Source organism: Cucurbita pepo, chromosome 15 (assembly GCF_057944985.1).
Source record: "Cucurbita pepo subsp. pepo isolate OVF chromosome 15, ASM5794498v1, whole genome shotgun sequence".
NCBI classification, from domain to species: domain Eukaryota; kingdom Viridiplantae; phylum Streptophyta; class Magnoliopsida; order Cucurbitales; family Cucurbitaceae; genus Cucurbita; species Cucurbita pepo.
Genome location: NC_141812.1, coordinates 8,618,282 through 8,635,512, shown reverse-complemented (window position 1 = coordinate 8,635,512; position 17,231 = coordinate 8,618,282). Strand labels below are relative to the sequence as shown.

Sequence of the window (17,231 nt, the reverse complement as noted above, 5' to 3'; positions counted from 1 at the left end):
GTAGTCTTGATCAAACTAGTGATCAAGCTAAAGTGTTCGTTTAAATATCTTCTAAAGTGTTTGTTTAAATTTGGATGCTAGAGTCATTCAAGTAGTCTTGATCAAACTATTTTCTAGAGTGATTCGAGCTTTAGATTTGGATGCTAGAGTCATTCAAGTAGTCTTGATCGAGCTATCTTCTAAGGTGATTCTAATCGAGCTTTAGATTTAGATGCTAGAATCATTCAAGTAGTCTTGATCAAGCTATCTTCTAGAGTGATCTAATCACGAGCTTAGAAGTGCATTTTCTTTATTCTAGATCTTAATCGTCAAAGAAATTTGTGTCTAAACTCTCTTAAGTTGATTCTTAATCATTTTTTGGGTTATTGGATAATAAACCCTTGTTCTTCAACGAGATCATTAAGTCGAATTCCAAGAGTTCCATAACAAATTCTTTAATATTTTAGATCTCGAATTCTCATCGATTTCAATCATTTGGGATGAAATGATCACTAACAATTTCATTATCTTTTGTTGCTTCTTGAAACTAATGGAATCTTGATTGTTCACCTGTGAATGAGTGAAACCACAATTTCTGGTCTCAAATATTCATCCTTACATCACAAAATACGTTTTATTTCTTCTTTCTCGATCGATTATAGAGGTCGGAACCACTGAACTGAACATCATTCCTTTAGTCTTTAACATTTTAGAACATCATAAAACGACATCGGCCTCTTCGGATTTCCGCATAATTCCTGGGAAAATCAGAAGAAGTTCGTCAGTTGACAAAAAGAGGTAATAGAAACCGTGACTCCTGATCGTTTAGTAGTGTTTCCGTTTCTCGTTTTATTTCTTAAGAAGAAACAAGAAACACGAAAACGAGAAACGAGAAACGAGAAACGAGAGATAGGAACATTACAAAACTGGGCATAAAAGATGTATTCTAAGCCAGTATCAGTACCTCTATTGCAGAAGCCAAACGTAATATTGTAGCTTCACCCCATGGACGACCAATCAGTTGCAAGCCTATGGGGAGGCCTTGTTTATCATAACCAATCTGAAAGACGAACAAGTCGGAAATGAGAACTAACATTGGCGAACGGAGGAAACGAAACTGAATTCATAGATTATCACAAAGCGTTCGAGAATGGAAGCTACTCACTGGAACAGATATGGCGGGGAGTCCGATAAGATTGGCCGCGATGATGAACCGCATGAGGTAACCTAACATCATTCGAGCCATGAAATTTGATAGGAGCGAAAGTATGTATAGATATAGATATATGCATACATATAGCTGCATCCTGCAGGTAAGTAATGCTATTTCTCCCTTGTAAAGATTTATTCTCAACTTATTAGAGGTTGTAACGGCCCAAGCCCACCACTAGCAGATATTGTCCTCTTTGAGATTTCTGTTTCGTGCTTACCCTAAATGTTTTTAAAACGTGTCTGCAAGGGAGAAGTTTTCACACTCTTATAAAGAATGTTTCATTCTCCTCCCCCAACCGATGTGGGATCTCACAATACACCGGACAATGTGCCAGCGAGAAGTCTGAACCCCAAAGGGGGGTGGACACGAGGCAATGTGCCAACAAGGACGCTGGGCCCTGAAGGGGAGTGGATTGGGGAGTCCCACATCGTTTGGAGAAGGGAACGAGTGCCAGCGAGAACGCTAGGCCCCAAAGGGTGGTGGATTGTAAAGATCCCACATCAGTTAGAGAGGAGAACGAAACATTGTTTATAAGGGTGTGGAAACCTCTCCCTAGCAGACGGTTTTAAAAACTTTGAGGGGAGCCCGAAGAGAGTCCAAAGTGGACAATATCAGCTAACGGTGGGCTGGGGCCATTATCTCTGCATGGAAATTTGCTACTACCGTTCTTGAAAGTAGATTTCGGTTGATCTTCGCACGGTATCCAAAGAGAATATATAAATATATATGTGATAAAAAAGTTCAATGGATTCAATTATATGCCAAAAAATTTGTTTGAAATGCTCATAAGCATGTCATGAGAGAACTCTTAAACCATAATTTGCATAATGTTCACAAACCTGTAACCGGCATGTCTGTCTCGCCATATTTATGAGCACTGAGGTATAAGTGGTGCAGTCATCCTGTTATCATTGAAGGAATATAATTTAGATAAAGAAAACGAATATAACTCAAAAGCAAAGTCTATACTGGCAACCAATGCCATGCTAAGGGAGATAAATTATATTTGGTATCTTTCTACAATGAACGGCAGATGGTCTGATTAGAATTTTCAATACATATATAGACTCTAAAGAACATTAAGCATTGATTTGAAAGACCAAATGCAGATTCTTTATCAAAATCCCCATCATAAACTGGGATATATGTGAGATCCCACGTCGGTTGGAGAGGGGAACGAAACATTTCTTATAAAGTGGGGAACTTCTCCTTAGTAGACGCGTTTTAGAAACCTTGAGGGGAAGCTCGAAAGAGAAAGCCCAAAGAGGACAATATCTGCTAACAGTGGACTTGGGCTGTTACAAATGGTATTAGGGCCAATCACCGGGTGGTGTGCTAGCAAGGACGCCGGGCCCCCAAGAGGAGTGGATTGTGAGATCTCACGTCGGTTGGACAGGGGAACGAAACATTCGTTATAAGAGTGTGGAAACCTCTCCCAAGTAGACACGTTTTAAAAACCTTGAAGGGAAGCTCAAAAGGGAAAGCCCAAAGAGGACAGTATCAGATAACGGTGGGTTTTGGCTGTTACAAATGGTATCAAAGCCAATCACCAGGCGGTGTGCCAGCGAGGACGTTGGGCCCCCAAGAGGGTGGATTGTGAGATCCCACATCGGTTGGATAAGGGAACGAAACATCCCTTATAAGGGTGTGGAAACTTCTCCCTAGTAGACGCATTTTAAAAACCTTGAAGGGAAGCTTAAGGGAAAAGCCCAAAGAGGACAATATCTACTAGCGGTGGGCTTGGACTATTGCAAATGGTATCAGAGCCAATCACTAGGTGGTGTGCCAACGAGGACGCTGGCCCCCAAGGAGGGTGGATTGTGAGATCCCACATTGGTTGGACAGGGGAACGAAACAGTCCTTATAAGAGTGTGGAAACCTCTTCCTAGTAGACGCGTTTTAGAAACCTTAAAGGGAAGCCCGAAACGAAAAGCCTAAAGAGGACAATATCTACTAACGGTGGGCTTCGGCGGTTACCTATTATGTGAGATTATTTGGTATGCAATATGCTTTCTCAATGCTCATACTTGCTTGAATTATCAATTTAATAACAATCAATTGAGTATACTAATTCTACTGTTCAATGGATTGGTTACAATAACATGATATCACGGTAACAACAGAAGTGTGCTCTTTTTCCTAGTTGATGAGTATCCACCCTTCATTTTGTCTATCAACGAGTTATTTTTCTATCTAATGAGTGATGATATCAGTCTAAATGATCAAGTGGGTTAAAGAAGACTCCACAGATTCAATTCACTAACAGGAGTGGAGACTGAAGAACATACCCAGTTGTAGGCGTCACGATTACATCGACCTTCTTGAATATTTCCATGTGATGATGCATTATTCTCCGCCTAAAACAAAATATACCTTCATAATCCACATTTTTCGGGATAGAGAATCATAACGAAATAAAACACGGATAATTCAAAAGATCTAAGAACGAGTTAAGCTTCAATAGTTGTAAAATAATTATAAAGAAAGCTAAACACTACAAAATACTTGATACCACTTGTCACAATCGCACTTTTCTTGGCAGCGGACTTTACGATTGTGCGGCACTCACTCCCAACACCAAGTGAGTCAAGCTAATTTGTATTTGCATTGCCTACGGCCGGGAAACGTATGCTCAAGCCTCTGCCCCGTTTGAGGAGAAGGTTTCAAAAAAGGAGGCAGAGAGATCTTTGAAAGCGAGGTTGAAAGTAAGATTTTAAAAGCAACGTTATATAACTATAAGTAAAAGGCAACACAACGGCTTAAATAGCATATAACTTTTCGGGTGGAGGATGACGATTCAAGATGTGAATAGTTTTCTGGTCCCTAGTTTAGCTCACCTAAGACACTGCGCAGCGACATAATCTGATGCGGTAAACGACCGAAATAGTGCTGAACTGGTACGACTGTCATACGTCAATCTTTTACCTTTCCTGAAGAAAATCAATATCACATCATGTGAAAGCTAAAATATCTCGATATAAATCTTCCGACGCCAAAGTAGCATACCCATCTTCACAATCAGGATTCATTGAAGCAAGAAATTCAGACCCAATGGAAACAAGATGAGCAGTGCGCATTTCAAGCAGCTCAGGCACAACAACTTCTACAATCTTGCACATTTCAATATAAAGTATACAAAATATGTAAGCCAATGAGTACACGAATTAGCTCGAAAAAATAATAAGAATGGGCTTACTTCGCAACCATGAGTTTTCATCAACAATTCAAGAATGTCCTCACTCTTTTCGGAGATATCAGTTGAGAAAACGTCATTAAACCACTGCAAGAAAAGAGTGAAATGCTCCATAAAACATCATACATAGAACGATCGAACATAACCAACCAGATCACAAGAAAATAAGTTACCGGCGAGTACTTTCCGAGTCGTAGTGATCCCAAAATATTCAAATTATCATGTGATGATAGAATTGGCAAGCAAGGCGGGGCCTAGAAATGTGCATAATGATGATTAAGTTGTAGATTTATATATGGAAGAAAAGTAGATCATCTCGTCTTAATAGACATGTAACGGCTCAGGCCCACCACTAGCAGATATTGTCCTCTTTGGGCTTTCCCTTTCAGGCTTCTCCTCAAGGTTTTTAAAACGCGTCTGCTAGGGAGAGGTTTCTACACCTTTATAAAGGGTGTTTCGTTCTCCAACCTAACCGATGTGAGATCTCACAAGACAGTTCTCATCTTAAAACTATAAAAACAACAAGCCTATAACCTTACTGGTTTCAAGCTGATTTTATCCTCAGGAGTGGAGCCCAAAATTGCTGCATACCTGATAAGAAATAAAAGGGAAGACAGTAACCAGTGTTCTGAATCAACCAACATGTCAGCATATGTTCAAAATCAAAAGATTCATGTATGATTGTGAAGATTAGAAGCATGCAGCACCGGCAATTAAAGAAAGTAATGGTGACAATGAGTGTAAATATGTCATAGAGTAGCCATTGAAGGTTCAATATAGGAAAAAGCCTAGTAAGCCACCAACTCGGTGCAGGGAATAGAACAAGAAAGACCCGGCCGTCCCACCCCTAACGATTCTGCCTTACCCTACTTATGCATGCATATTATGTCACCGGAGCAAATCGAAGACATGACAGGAAATGACATCAACGAAGCAACTTTACCGATAGGTGAAGGAGCGCAATCTTCTTAGAGATGTCTATGAGGAGGGGCGGAGACGAGGAAACCTTCCACATCTCCGTCCTTGCTACTTATGTAACGACCTAAGCTCACCGCTAGCAGATATTGTCCTCTTTGGGCTTTCCCTTTCGGGCTTTCCCTCAAGGTTTTTAAAATGCGTCTGCTAGGGAGAGGTTTCCACACCCTTATAAAGGGTGTTTCGTTCTCCTCCCCCAACGATGTGGGATCTCACAATCCACCCCCCCCCCCCTCCCCCCCTCAGGGCTCAACGTCCTCGCTGACACTCATTCCTTTCTCCAATCGATGTGGGACCCCCACCAAATCCACACCCCTTCAGGAAACAGCCTCCTCACTGGCACATCGCCCGGTGTCTAGCTTTGATACCAACTGTAATGACCTAAGTCCACCGCTAGCAGATATTGTCCTCTTTGGGCTTTCCCTCAAGGTTTTTAAAACGCGTCTGCTAGGGGGAGGTTTCCACACTCTTATAAAGGGTGTTTCATTCTCGTCCCCAACCGATGTGGGATCTCACAACCTATTTCAATCCCCATCTCTGCAAAATTCCCTTTTATTTTTGCGGAGATTAGGTTCCTCGCAGGGAATTCTTTTATTGTAATCGGTAAGTAATGCAAAGTGATCAAAATGTCAACCATGGCATGAAGATGCGTATACTAGACCAGTGAGCCACAACATATGGTGGCACCCAATGTGAATCACTTACACTAGCATGATATCTTCCACCGACGACGCTATCGGTCCAATAATCTCGACAGTCCCACTATCACATAGTGAACTACAAAGAAAAAGTTAAGCATCAGAGATCCATTGTTTTTCATAAATAAATAAGGGGGGGAAAAGAAAGCATAACTAAGATACCCTCAACTCCAATCGTTCCTAATAATCGAAGTTCAGAACTCGTACCATTTGCGAGGTACATTGCAAGAACCTACTCAATAAAAAACTCTAAATTCTATAGCTTATAAAGCCGTACTTCACGTGTTACAATGTCCTGGACTTTGTTTAGAAATATAAGAGGAACTTGTAATCTTCATCCCTATATTCAAGTATATTAGTTGAAGGGCGTACCCTTTAATACTCGTCCTGCCATACGTTGTTTTTAAGCCCACGACACCACAAAGGGAGGAAGGAATACGAACCGAACCTGCCATTATACATTATCTTAAAATTTTTACACTGAACTAATAGCAAATGATTTGCTGGAAGAAAATAAAACTTTTCGTTGAAACGAAACGTCCTTGCGACATTACAAAATAAAATACGGAGAATCAAGAACACGGAATCTAAAAGAAGTATGTTTCGCTACCTCCACCATCTGTTCCAAGTGCAGCAGAACAAATACCAGAAGCAACAATGGCTGCAGGACCTGAGGATGACCCACCTGTGTACCTATCAGGTGCATGAGGATTTCTTGTTGTTCTGCACACCCAATGAAATCATAAGGCTTAACATTTGATAATCAACGACTGGACGATTTCCAATCATACAGTCAAAAATGCAACCTCCAATTCTCAGATTATACAGCACTAATGTAAGATTCCACATTGGTTGGGGAGGAGAACAAAACACCCTTTATAAGGGTGTGGAAACCTCTCCACAGCAGACGCGTTTTAAAACCTTGAGGAAAAGCCCGAAAGGGAAAGCCCAAAGAGGACAACATCTGCTAGCAGTGGGATTGAGTCATTACAAATGGTATCAAAGTCAAACACTGAGCGAGGAGCCTGCGAGGAGGCTGAGTCCCAAAGGGGGGTGGACACGAGGCGGTGTGCCAGCAAGGACGCTGGGCCCCAAAGGGGGTGGATTGTGGGGGTCCCACATCAATTAGAGAATAGAACGAGTGCCAGCGAGGACGCTGGGCCCCAAAGAGGGGTAGATTGTACGGTCCCACATTGGTTTGGAGGAGAACAAAACACACTTTATAAGGGTGTGGAAACCTCTCCCTAGCAGACGCGTTTTAAAATCTTGAGGGGAAGCCCGAAAGGGAAAACCCAAATAGGACAATATCTGCTAGCGGCGGGTGTGGGCCGTTACAATTAATGTTATCAAGTTAGTGATGAGCGACGCGTACCCATAATTTGGATTATTTCCAGTTGTACCCATACCCAACTCGTGCATATTTGCTTTCCCTACAAATATTACACCACATCTACGTAACCTCGAAACAGAATCTGCATCCTTTTCCACAGAGCGGACCTCATGCATCCATGTCGATGCACCTGTAAGTATAAAATGAAAACCTTAATCTATACGACTTCACGGAAAACCCTTAGCTCTTCCCAAGATTGTTAACCTTTAGTTGGATGTGGGTAACAGTCTATATCATCCTTGATTGCTATAAATATCCCATCCAAGATAGACAATGGATTCCCTAAACAACCAAAGAAAATCAAAGAAAATCAGCAATTATTGCAACTTATCAATATGCAAAGGAGATATGAAAAATGGGCCAATACCTTCCTCAAACCTCTGTGTAGAAGCAGCTGCTTGCTTCATGACTTCCTCAGGATCAAAAGAAATCAATAAAGGTGCTGCTGGTTTTCTGTGATTGAACTCCTGTATAATTGAAATTATGTGTTCCGCGACCTATTACAATGTCATAATGGAAAAACTTTAGTTAGTTAACCACAAATAAACGAGGTCCGGGCATCTAGAAGCTAGTTATCGAATACCATGGAAGGGGTCGTATGCCTTGACCGATACGCATGTGCATAGTCACGAATTTTCCAATATCTGAATGGTGAAGATGGGTCACTCTTAACACGATCAATGGGATCATAATGTGGAAGACACTTCAAAGCTTTGTCTACTCGGTCTTCGGGTTTCCCATCTTCATCGAGGGTCGATACAACAGGCTCTTCTTCTAAAAGTTCATAAGATATATATTGGGCATTTCAGTACTAAGAGGATCATACATTATTTGGAAGCATCTTGGTTGTTCAATTAGTTGATCATATGAAAAGGCATAGTTAAATTATGACTATTTTTCCATTTTCTATCCCAGCATACGTAAAATTTTCACCATTTCGACTACCCAAAACGTTAAAATACCTCGAGAGAAGGAAGTAGTGTCTGAACTGCTAAGCTAGGCTCACATTGGCAACTAAATCAAAATCCATTGCACTTAGATAGTATCAATAGTGGTTCCATTCATAATCCTAACCAAGCAATTCGAAGAACGACACCAAAATAATTGCTGAAAGATCGATGAACAAGCCGAATCTTACTTTCCTTGTAGTAATTCTGTGAGATTCCATATCCGTTGGGGAGGAGAATGAAACGCCCTTTATAAGGGTGTGGAAACCTTTTTCCAACAGATGCGTTTTAAAAACCTTGAGAGAAAGCCTAAAAGGGAAAGCCCAAAGAGGACAATATCTGCTAGCAGTGGGCCTGGGCCGTTACAAATGGTATCAAAGCCAAACACCAGATGATGTGCCAGCGAGGAGGTTGTTCCCCGAAGGGGGGCAGACACGAGGCCGTGTGTCAATAAGGACGCTGGGCCCCGAAGGGGGGTGGATTTTGGTGGGGGGCCCCACATCGATTGGAGAAAGGAACAAGTGTCAGCGAGGACGCTGGACCCTGAAGGGGGGTGAATTGTGAGATTCCACGTTGGTTGGGGAGGAAACCTTTTCCTAGCAGATGCGTTTTAGAAACCTTGAGGGAAAGCCCGAAAGGGAAATCCCAAATAGGACAATATCAGCTAGTGGTGGGTTTAGGCCGTTACAGATTCCTTATCATTTAATGATATATCACTACAAGGGAAGTAAGATTCAGATTACCTTATTAATCAAATATCTCAAGGCAAGAATACTTGTTTGAGATTCGAATCACTCCACAAGCAAGGTTGATCAAGTCAAGCTTGAATGATTCTACATGCAACCTAAACTACATATAATTGCAAAGAAACTTAGCCATTGGCTAAAGGAAAGCAGAAATGCTCCTTTTACTACACTTTCCAGTCTGTTTTACAAAGATAACATACATGACTATATATAGCATCAAAATAATAAAAACTCTTAACCTTCGATGAAGCATTCCAAGAGTTATCTATATTTTATGACCATAATTAGCCACGATGTATACTTTAGGGCCATAATTAATCACTATAACTCTAAATTATGATCCACCCAAAATTAATAACAATGAAACTTGATTCTTCTTCAATGTAGCATGAATTGAAACATTTTTCGATAATTTCGAAACATTTTCTTCCCATTTTCTTTAAAGTTTATATTGCATGATTGATGTCTTGTTCATATCACGAATGATTAAGCAACTAACTAGAACGGTATCATTCAACAAAAACAAAGAACCTTGAGGAGGAAATTCGGGCTTAAACATAGGTGCCTCTGGTATCACTGTATTCAACAGCAGCTGCCATTGACAAGAACACAAAGAAATTTCAATGATCAAACAAAATGAAGACAAAAGGAACTAAAAACTCAAAAGACCTCCTCAATTTTATTCTGCTTCTTTAACATGGAGACCACAAAAGAACCAATAACCGGCATTTCAAGGATCCCAACAAAAAGCTTGAAAAGAAACCCAGCCAAATGAGGAGCTGCTACCAAATCAAAACCAAAACCAAAATCAAAATCAAATTGCTACCCATTTCTACCCTAGAAATCATCCAATGAACAAACAGGGGTTTTAGAAGATAACCTTGAATGACCTCTTTCTCGTATTTGACCGCCGATAAATCGAGTTTCTCAACCGGTACCATCACTCGCTTCTTCCCCATTTCAATGGGGCTTTTGATCTTCGTTGAAAAAAGAAGGGGAAGACAGAGAATGACACGAAATTGAAGGGATTAAGCTCTGGAAATACGAGAATAACGAACGATTGAAGGGTTAATTTGAAGGCGATGAATTCGAAGTAGGGAAGAGACGATTGAGCCGTCGCCAGGGAGCATATGGGTATTGAGTATAGGATTATTTGCCGCCCAAATTCCTCGCTAAGTCCAATCGTACAAGAAGAGGGTCGAAGGGGGTGAATTTTGTGGGTCAGTTAGTATTGAATGGAATTGAATTATGAACGTTTATATGATTTGGGTAGTGACGGAATAAAAAATGTATTTTAGAGACGGGAAAAAGGAGAAATTCAAAAAGCTTTTCACTTTTGTGCTTTGATCTTCAGCCACACTCATTCCAATGTTCATAGTTGTAGAAAGGTAGAGATTGCTTTTTAGTTTTCGAAAAAATGGGGGCGGAGATTACCTTCTCTATCTCCATCTAGAGATATCCAATTTACCTGTGGAGTTCGAGCCTACAGTGACTCGCCCTGAACATAGAGGGGATTTCTCATTTAAACGGGAAATGGGGAGAGACTGTGGAACTTTTTTTTTCCTTGGATAAATGGGATTGGAGACGAGATTATGTTCCTTATCTTTGTTGGATGATGGAAGTCCCACATCCGCTAATTTAGGGAAACCCAAGTGAGGAATACTAACTCTATTGTTATGAGGCTTTTGAGGAGCCCAAAGGAAAGCCATAAAAGCTTATACTCAAAGTGGACTCATACCATGGTGGAGAGTCGTGTTCGTCTAACATGGTATCAGAGCCATGCCCTAAACTTAGTCGTGCCAATAGATTGGTAACTCCTCAAATATCGAATGTATGTACAATTAGGTGTATTTTTGTCCGGTTTTTTTTATTTTTTTTTACGAAGGTAAACCGTGTTAATGCAAATTGTTAGACGAACACGACTCTCCACAATGATATGATATTGTCCACTTTGAGCATAAGCTCTCGTGGCCTTGCTTTGAGCTTCCCAAAAGGCCTCATACCAATGGAGTTAGTATTCATCACTTATAAATCCATGATCATCCCCTAAATTAGCTGCTGTGGGACTTTCATCATCTAACAGAAATTTTTGTGGGGATGGGAAATGAAATAGGTGGCACACATGGACTTCTCCGTCATCGCCTCGCCCGTGGAAATCTCTATCTCCATTCCCATTTCCATCTCTAATCTCACCCGTCCCATCCCGCTTCGTCTTGTGGACATCTCCATCTCTATCTCCATCTCCATCCCCAATCTCGCCAGCTCCGCTCCACTTTTATATATAATGGCAAAAAAAAAAAAAAAAAAAATCTCCATCTCTAACTATAATATATATATTAATTGCACATATAAAACAATATTTATAGGACATTAAATATTACCACTAAAAGCTACATATTTAATGCAATTAAATGAGATATGAAAGTAGTTGGAATAGGTAAGCTACTTTGCTTGACTAATTAATTTTTTATTTTTTTTCTTTTTTCAACCCCAATTATTGGTTTGGAGATCAAAATTCTAAAATTCACCTGAGATGAAATGTTTTTTTTTTTTTTTTACTCGGTAAAAAATATTTACTAAAGGGATAATATATTATAATATCATATTTAAGTTAGACTTAAATATTATAAAGTATATAAATATTTATTTAACTCATTTAAATCATATATTTTTATTTAATAGGTAAATATATTAATTATTTTAATATTTAACGTATTAAATAAAATAAATATAATTTTACGAGCTCTGTAATCAATATATTTAATATATTAAATATTAATTTAAATGTTTTAAATTTTTTTTTCTTTTTTGTATATAAATATTGATTTAAACACTTTAAATTAAATATATTTTTATCTTTGGTATATCATATTTCTAATATAATTATTATTTTAAATACTTAATTTTTTATTTTAATTAAATGGGTCATTTTAATGTTATAATCAACTCATAAATATTATAAGCTTAAAATGATACAAAATTACTCTTTAATTAATTAATTTTTTATGAACTTAGAGTGGAGTTGTCGTCTTAAGATAGGACAAGTTATATCTATTGATATAATCATTACAAGTAAGTTAATTTTCAAAAGTTATTCGTAATTATTAAGTCAAAAGTCAATTTTACCCCTGTAATTATATCTTACGCTTTAAGTGTCGTTGATTCTCTGATGAACAATGAGAAGGTGAGACCCTATTGTTCAAATCTTTAAATTTAACATTTAAATTATGTGTTCGTTTACTTTATATGGGAAGCGGTGAATTCCATCTTATGAAATTATGTTTCCAGCTCTCTATTTGGTCTCAGTACTCAAAATGGTATGCATATTGAATTGACTGCAAATCAAATAACAAACTCCCGCAGATAGAAGTTCATAACTCACGTAGCATTAAGATCGAGTCACATATAATCATTCTCTAAAATGTTAATATTAAGAATCAACCGATTTATAGAGAGAAATTATTATCTAAAGAAATCCTAAAATCGAGAGGATTTTCGGTAGGAACAAAACATCTATGAAGATAATCTTCACTCTTAGAAGCAGTTTAAAACAAGTACGTAGCATGACTCGGTCGTAGGAGTTGTGAAGGAATGTCGAGGTTGTATACTAAATCAAAATTTCAAATCCAGGTACCAAGCGTTTTTTCGTTCTACCTACTTTCATTGGATTTATCTAATTGATAATCTCCGGTTAATTAACATCAATGTCTTAGACTCATTTACTGACTTGTATTTTATGAGTGTTTATCTTTTTACGTGTTCAAGTCAATCTCAACCTAATTTAAAACATACGAGTCAAAACTAACCTAAATTTTTAATCTTTTTTTAAAAAAGAGCTGTCGATTTCTATTACTAAGTCAATAATCGAACCTAATTAAATAATTAGTAATGACTTTATGGGCAAGTTGATTAATGGTTCCACCCTAGGATTCAAATGAAAAACCCCACCAATACTTCATAAGCTATTAAATAAAAAGGTCAACATCCATAAACTTGTAACATGAAACTTGCCCACAAGATTAAATATTAAATTCCAATCTTTATATATATATATATATAGATATATCTCGAGGGGCATGAATTATCGATGGAAACTATTTCAAAAGGGATAAGGACGAGAACATAAATTTCGAGAAAACCAACCACTTTTTAGAGTTTGATACGGAGTATAACAGTCCAAGTCCACTGTTAGTAGATATTATCCATTTTGAGTTTTTACTTTCGGGATTTTTCTCAAGGTTTTAAAACGCGTCCGTTAGGGAGAGATTTCCACACCCTTATACGGAATGTTTCGTTCCCTTCTTCAACCGATTTTTATTTTTAAACGGTTTAAGTTCTTGACATCATTTATGAACTATTTTACATAAAGTATTTGCACTTTATAGTTATGTCATGCATGTCGTAGCGACTCAATTTTAGTAGAAAAATATGATTGTTACAGTTGGTATCAGAGCTCTAGACTTATAGATTCGGTATACTAGCTTATGACGTAGGCTTATGATGTTCCCATGACCTTACAGTAAACGTTTCGTCAGTGTCAGATATGCCTTACGAAAGTATTGTGAGATCTCACATCGGTTGGAGAGAGGAACAAAACGTTCCTTACAATGGTGTAAAAGCCTCTCCCTAATAAACAGTATCTACTAGTAGTGAGTTTGAGTTGTTACACGAACACTGAATCAAAGTCTATTTATACATTTCCTAAAAAAATGACAGAAATATAATGACCACTCTACTGATAGGTTGCTAAATGCCATTTGTTTGTGGCAATATCAGATAAAGAATAGCCAAAGTCTGATATATCTACTCGACAATTCATCTGGTGGCTTCAGTAGTAAGAATTCAACCGAATGAACGGGAGGTATCGGAGGAAGGACGGAGCATAAAGACCTACTAATTCTATGTGGGAAAAGACTTAGAAGAATAAGGGTTGAATTATGAATAGACTTCAAATACTTTTTTTTTTTTTTTTTTTTTAATTAAAAATAATAATGTGGAAGAATTGGATTCCTTCTTTTCAATCATTTTATAGGGAAAGAAAGACTTTTTGGTTTTATTTATTTATTTATTTATTTATTATTATTATTTTCCAACTACTCTAACGTGGGCCCCATGGGGAGCCCCTTTTTTGTCATTTTCTTCCTCTTCACGCTCCAGGAGATCCCCCAAATTGCTTTATCTCCTTCACGCCGGATCTCACGCGTTAACCCACTTTCCACTTTTACCCCTCTCCATCCCTTTATTTACAAATACAACACGTACCTTTATATATATATATATATATTTAATTGTTAATATTACATTTTTAAATTCGCCTTTATTTACAAATACAACACGTACCTTTATACATACATACATATATATATATATATATATATATATATATATATATATATACATACACCCGCGCACACACCCAATTAATGGTTTAAATTGTAACAAAAAATATATATATATATATATATATACACGCGCACACACACCCAATTAATGGTTTAAATTGTAACAAAATATATATATATATACACGCGTACACACACCCAATTAATAGTTTAAATTGTAACAATATATATATATATATATATACGCGCACACACCCAATTAATGGCGTATATATATATACGCGCACACACCCAATTAATGGCGTATATATATATACGCGCACACACCCAATTAATGGTTTAAATTGTAACAAAAAAAAATATATATATATACACTCGCGCACACACACCCAATTAATGGTTTAAATTGTAACAAAATATATATATATATATATATATATATATATATATATATATATATATATATATATATATATATATATACGCGCACACACCCAATTAATGGTTTAAATTGTAACAAAATATATATATATATACGCGCACACACCCAATTAATGGTTTAAAAATATATATATATGTATATATATATATATATATACGCGCACCCAATTAATGGTTTAAATTGTAACAAAAAAAAATATATATATATATATACGCGCGCGCACCCACCTAATTAATGGTTTAAATTGTAACAAAATATATATATATATATATATATATATATATATATATATATATATATATATATATATATATATATATATATATATATATTTTTTAGTTGGATTAGTTCGTATAATTTATTAAAATAAATTAATAAAAATAAAACATTTATTTGAACTGAATCCAAACCAAATAAATTTATAGTCATAAACTGTACTGATTGGGTTGATCGAGTTTTTTAGATTATTTGTACTTCCATAAACACCCTTAAATAATATTAAAACAAGGTACAATTTTTTTTTCATCACTTTTGAAAGTTTAAAAGTATTATTGCAATATTTGAAAATTAAATAATATTATTGAAACGAAAAATAAAGTTCACGATTATCTTCTATACTGCTACTTTTATTTTCTCGGATAATTATTAAGTAAAAGTAGCAATGACTTTTCAATTTTTGTAAAAGTAACAATACTTGGAGAAAAAAGTCAAAAGTCAAATATATCATTAAAGAACACATGATATGAATGTCGATATGTTATATTACCAAAATATCTTAATGATATTCTTTATTACCTTTAATTTCTTTTATTAATCTTATAAGGAATAATATTTTTTCATTACAAATAAATCCTCAATTTTCAAAGGAATGATTATAATTTTTTTTATTATTATTATTAAGGATACACTTGAAAATATAAATCAATTTCTAATTTAAATAATAAAAAAGGATAATTTATTTATTAAAATTATTTAATTTGTTGTCAATTTTGAGTGATCTTATCGGCTGGTTCCCGTTATATCTTGCACTCATCAATAAATGCCACGTGGCCTAAATTCCACCTACTCCACGAATAAATCATTTTTCCAGTAACAAGCGAGTTAAGCTTATTTGTTTTTGCTGTCGCCTACGGCCAAGCGACGTATGCTCGAGCCTCTAGCCCCGGTTCAAGAAGAAAGTTGTAAGAAATTGAAATTGGTGTTATATGGGAATGTAAGCCAAAGACAACGACAACGGCTTACTGCATAAAACTATCGTGTAGGGGATACAGGAAGGTGCACGTTATTGATATAAGTAATAAATTTCATTTTCTAAAGTTTTTTTTAGTTATCGTATCCTTAGAACCACTCTCGTTCAAATTGGTCTCGGTTCAGTTAACATGTTTTTATCTATTCTTTACAAAAAAAATTTAAAAAGTCACTTAACATACTCGAGTGTCGACCAATCATATACTATATACGTAATAAAACGAATCGTTGATATACATAATACCAAAAAGAAAATATCAATCATATACCAATTTTTTTCTTCATAAATGTTTATAATATATTTTAAAAAGAAGATTGGTATAAAGTGAGTAAAACAAAATAGAAATAAAGTATTCCACATGAAATGGTCCAAATGTTATGATACTCGGGTCCATTTTTAAATATATCTGATTGGATAAGGCATATTAATTATCGTCTCAAATGTCGATGGTTCGATTTTTTATCTGTCATTATTAAATTAAAAAATAGAAAAAATATATATATATATATATATATATATATATAATAGATGACTCTCGGGTCCATTTTCAAATATATCTAATTGGATAAGGCATATTAATTATCGTCTCAAATGTCGATGGTTCGATTTTTTATCTGTCATTATTAAATTAAAAAATAGAAATATATATATATATATATATATATATATATACACGAACTTAAAGGTTAAATTGATGTACAATTGATCGATTAATTTTTACGGGGACTGAGGCGGAATTCTCCATGAGGAATTAATCCTTGTCCCCGCCCTGTTATCAAATCCTCATATTTGCGAAATTCTCCATTTAGTCTTGTAGGGATTGGGCGCGAGATTCTCGATGAGGAATTAATCTCTGTCCCTGCTCCTATTATCGAACCATCATCTTTGTGAAATTCTCCATTTATTCTTATGGGTGGAGCGGGATTCTCCACGATAAATTAATCTCTGTCTCTGCCCCTGTTATCAAATTCCCATCTCTGTGAAATTATCCATTTATTCTCGTAGGGATTGGGGCAAAATTCTCCACAAGGAATTAATCTCTGTCCCTCCTGTTCTC

At 36.4% G+C, this 17,231-nt stretch overlaps 1 protein-coding gene across 1 annotated transcript; it reads right to left on the bottom strand.

The window, feature by feature from the left end:
• Positions 1-440: 440 nt before the first annotated feature.
• Positions 441-10,491, bottom strand: FAAH (fatty acid amide hydrolase). Its single transcript, XM_023698896.2, is given in 21 exon segments — positions 441-737; positions 944-1,039; positions 1,145-1,206; positions 2,032-2,072; positions 2,074-2,094; positions 3,481-3,549; positions 4,030-4,122; positions 4,199-4,302; positions 4,389-4,472; positions 4,559-4,639; positions 4,925-4,976; positions 6,066-6,137; positions 6,431-6,506; positions 6,669-6,781; positions 7,431-7,578; positions 7,653-7,730; positions 7,816-7,945; positions 8,032-8,222; positions 9,673-9,733; positions 9,811-9,920; positions 10,022-10,491. Coding segments are annotated over 21 exon segments (1,818 nt in total). The 5' UTR covers positions 10,101-10,491; the 3' UTR covers positions 441-680.
• Between the last annotated feature and the right edge of the window lie 6,740 nt (positions 10,492-17,231).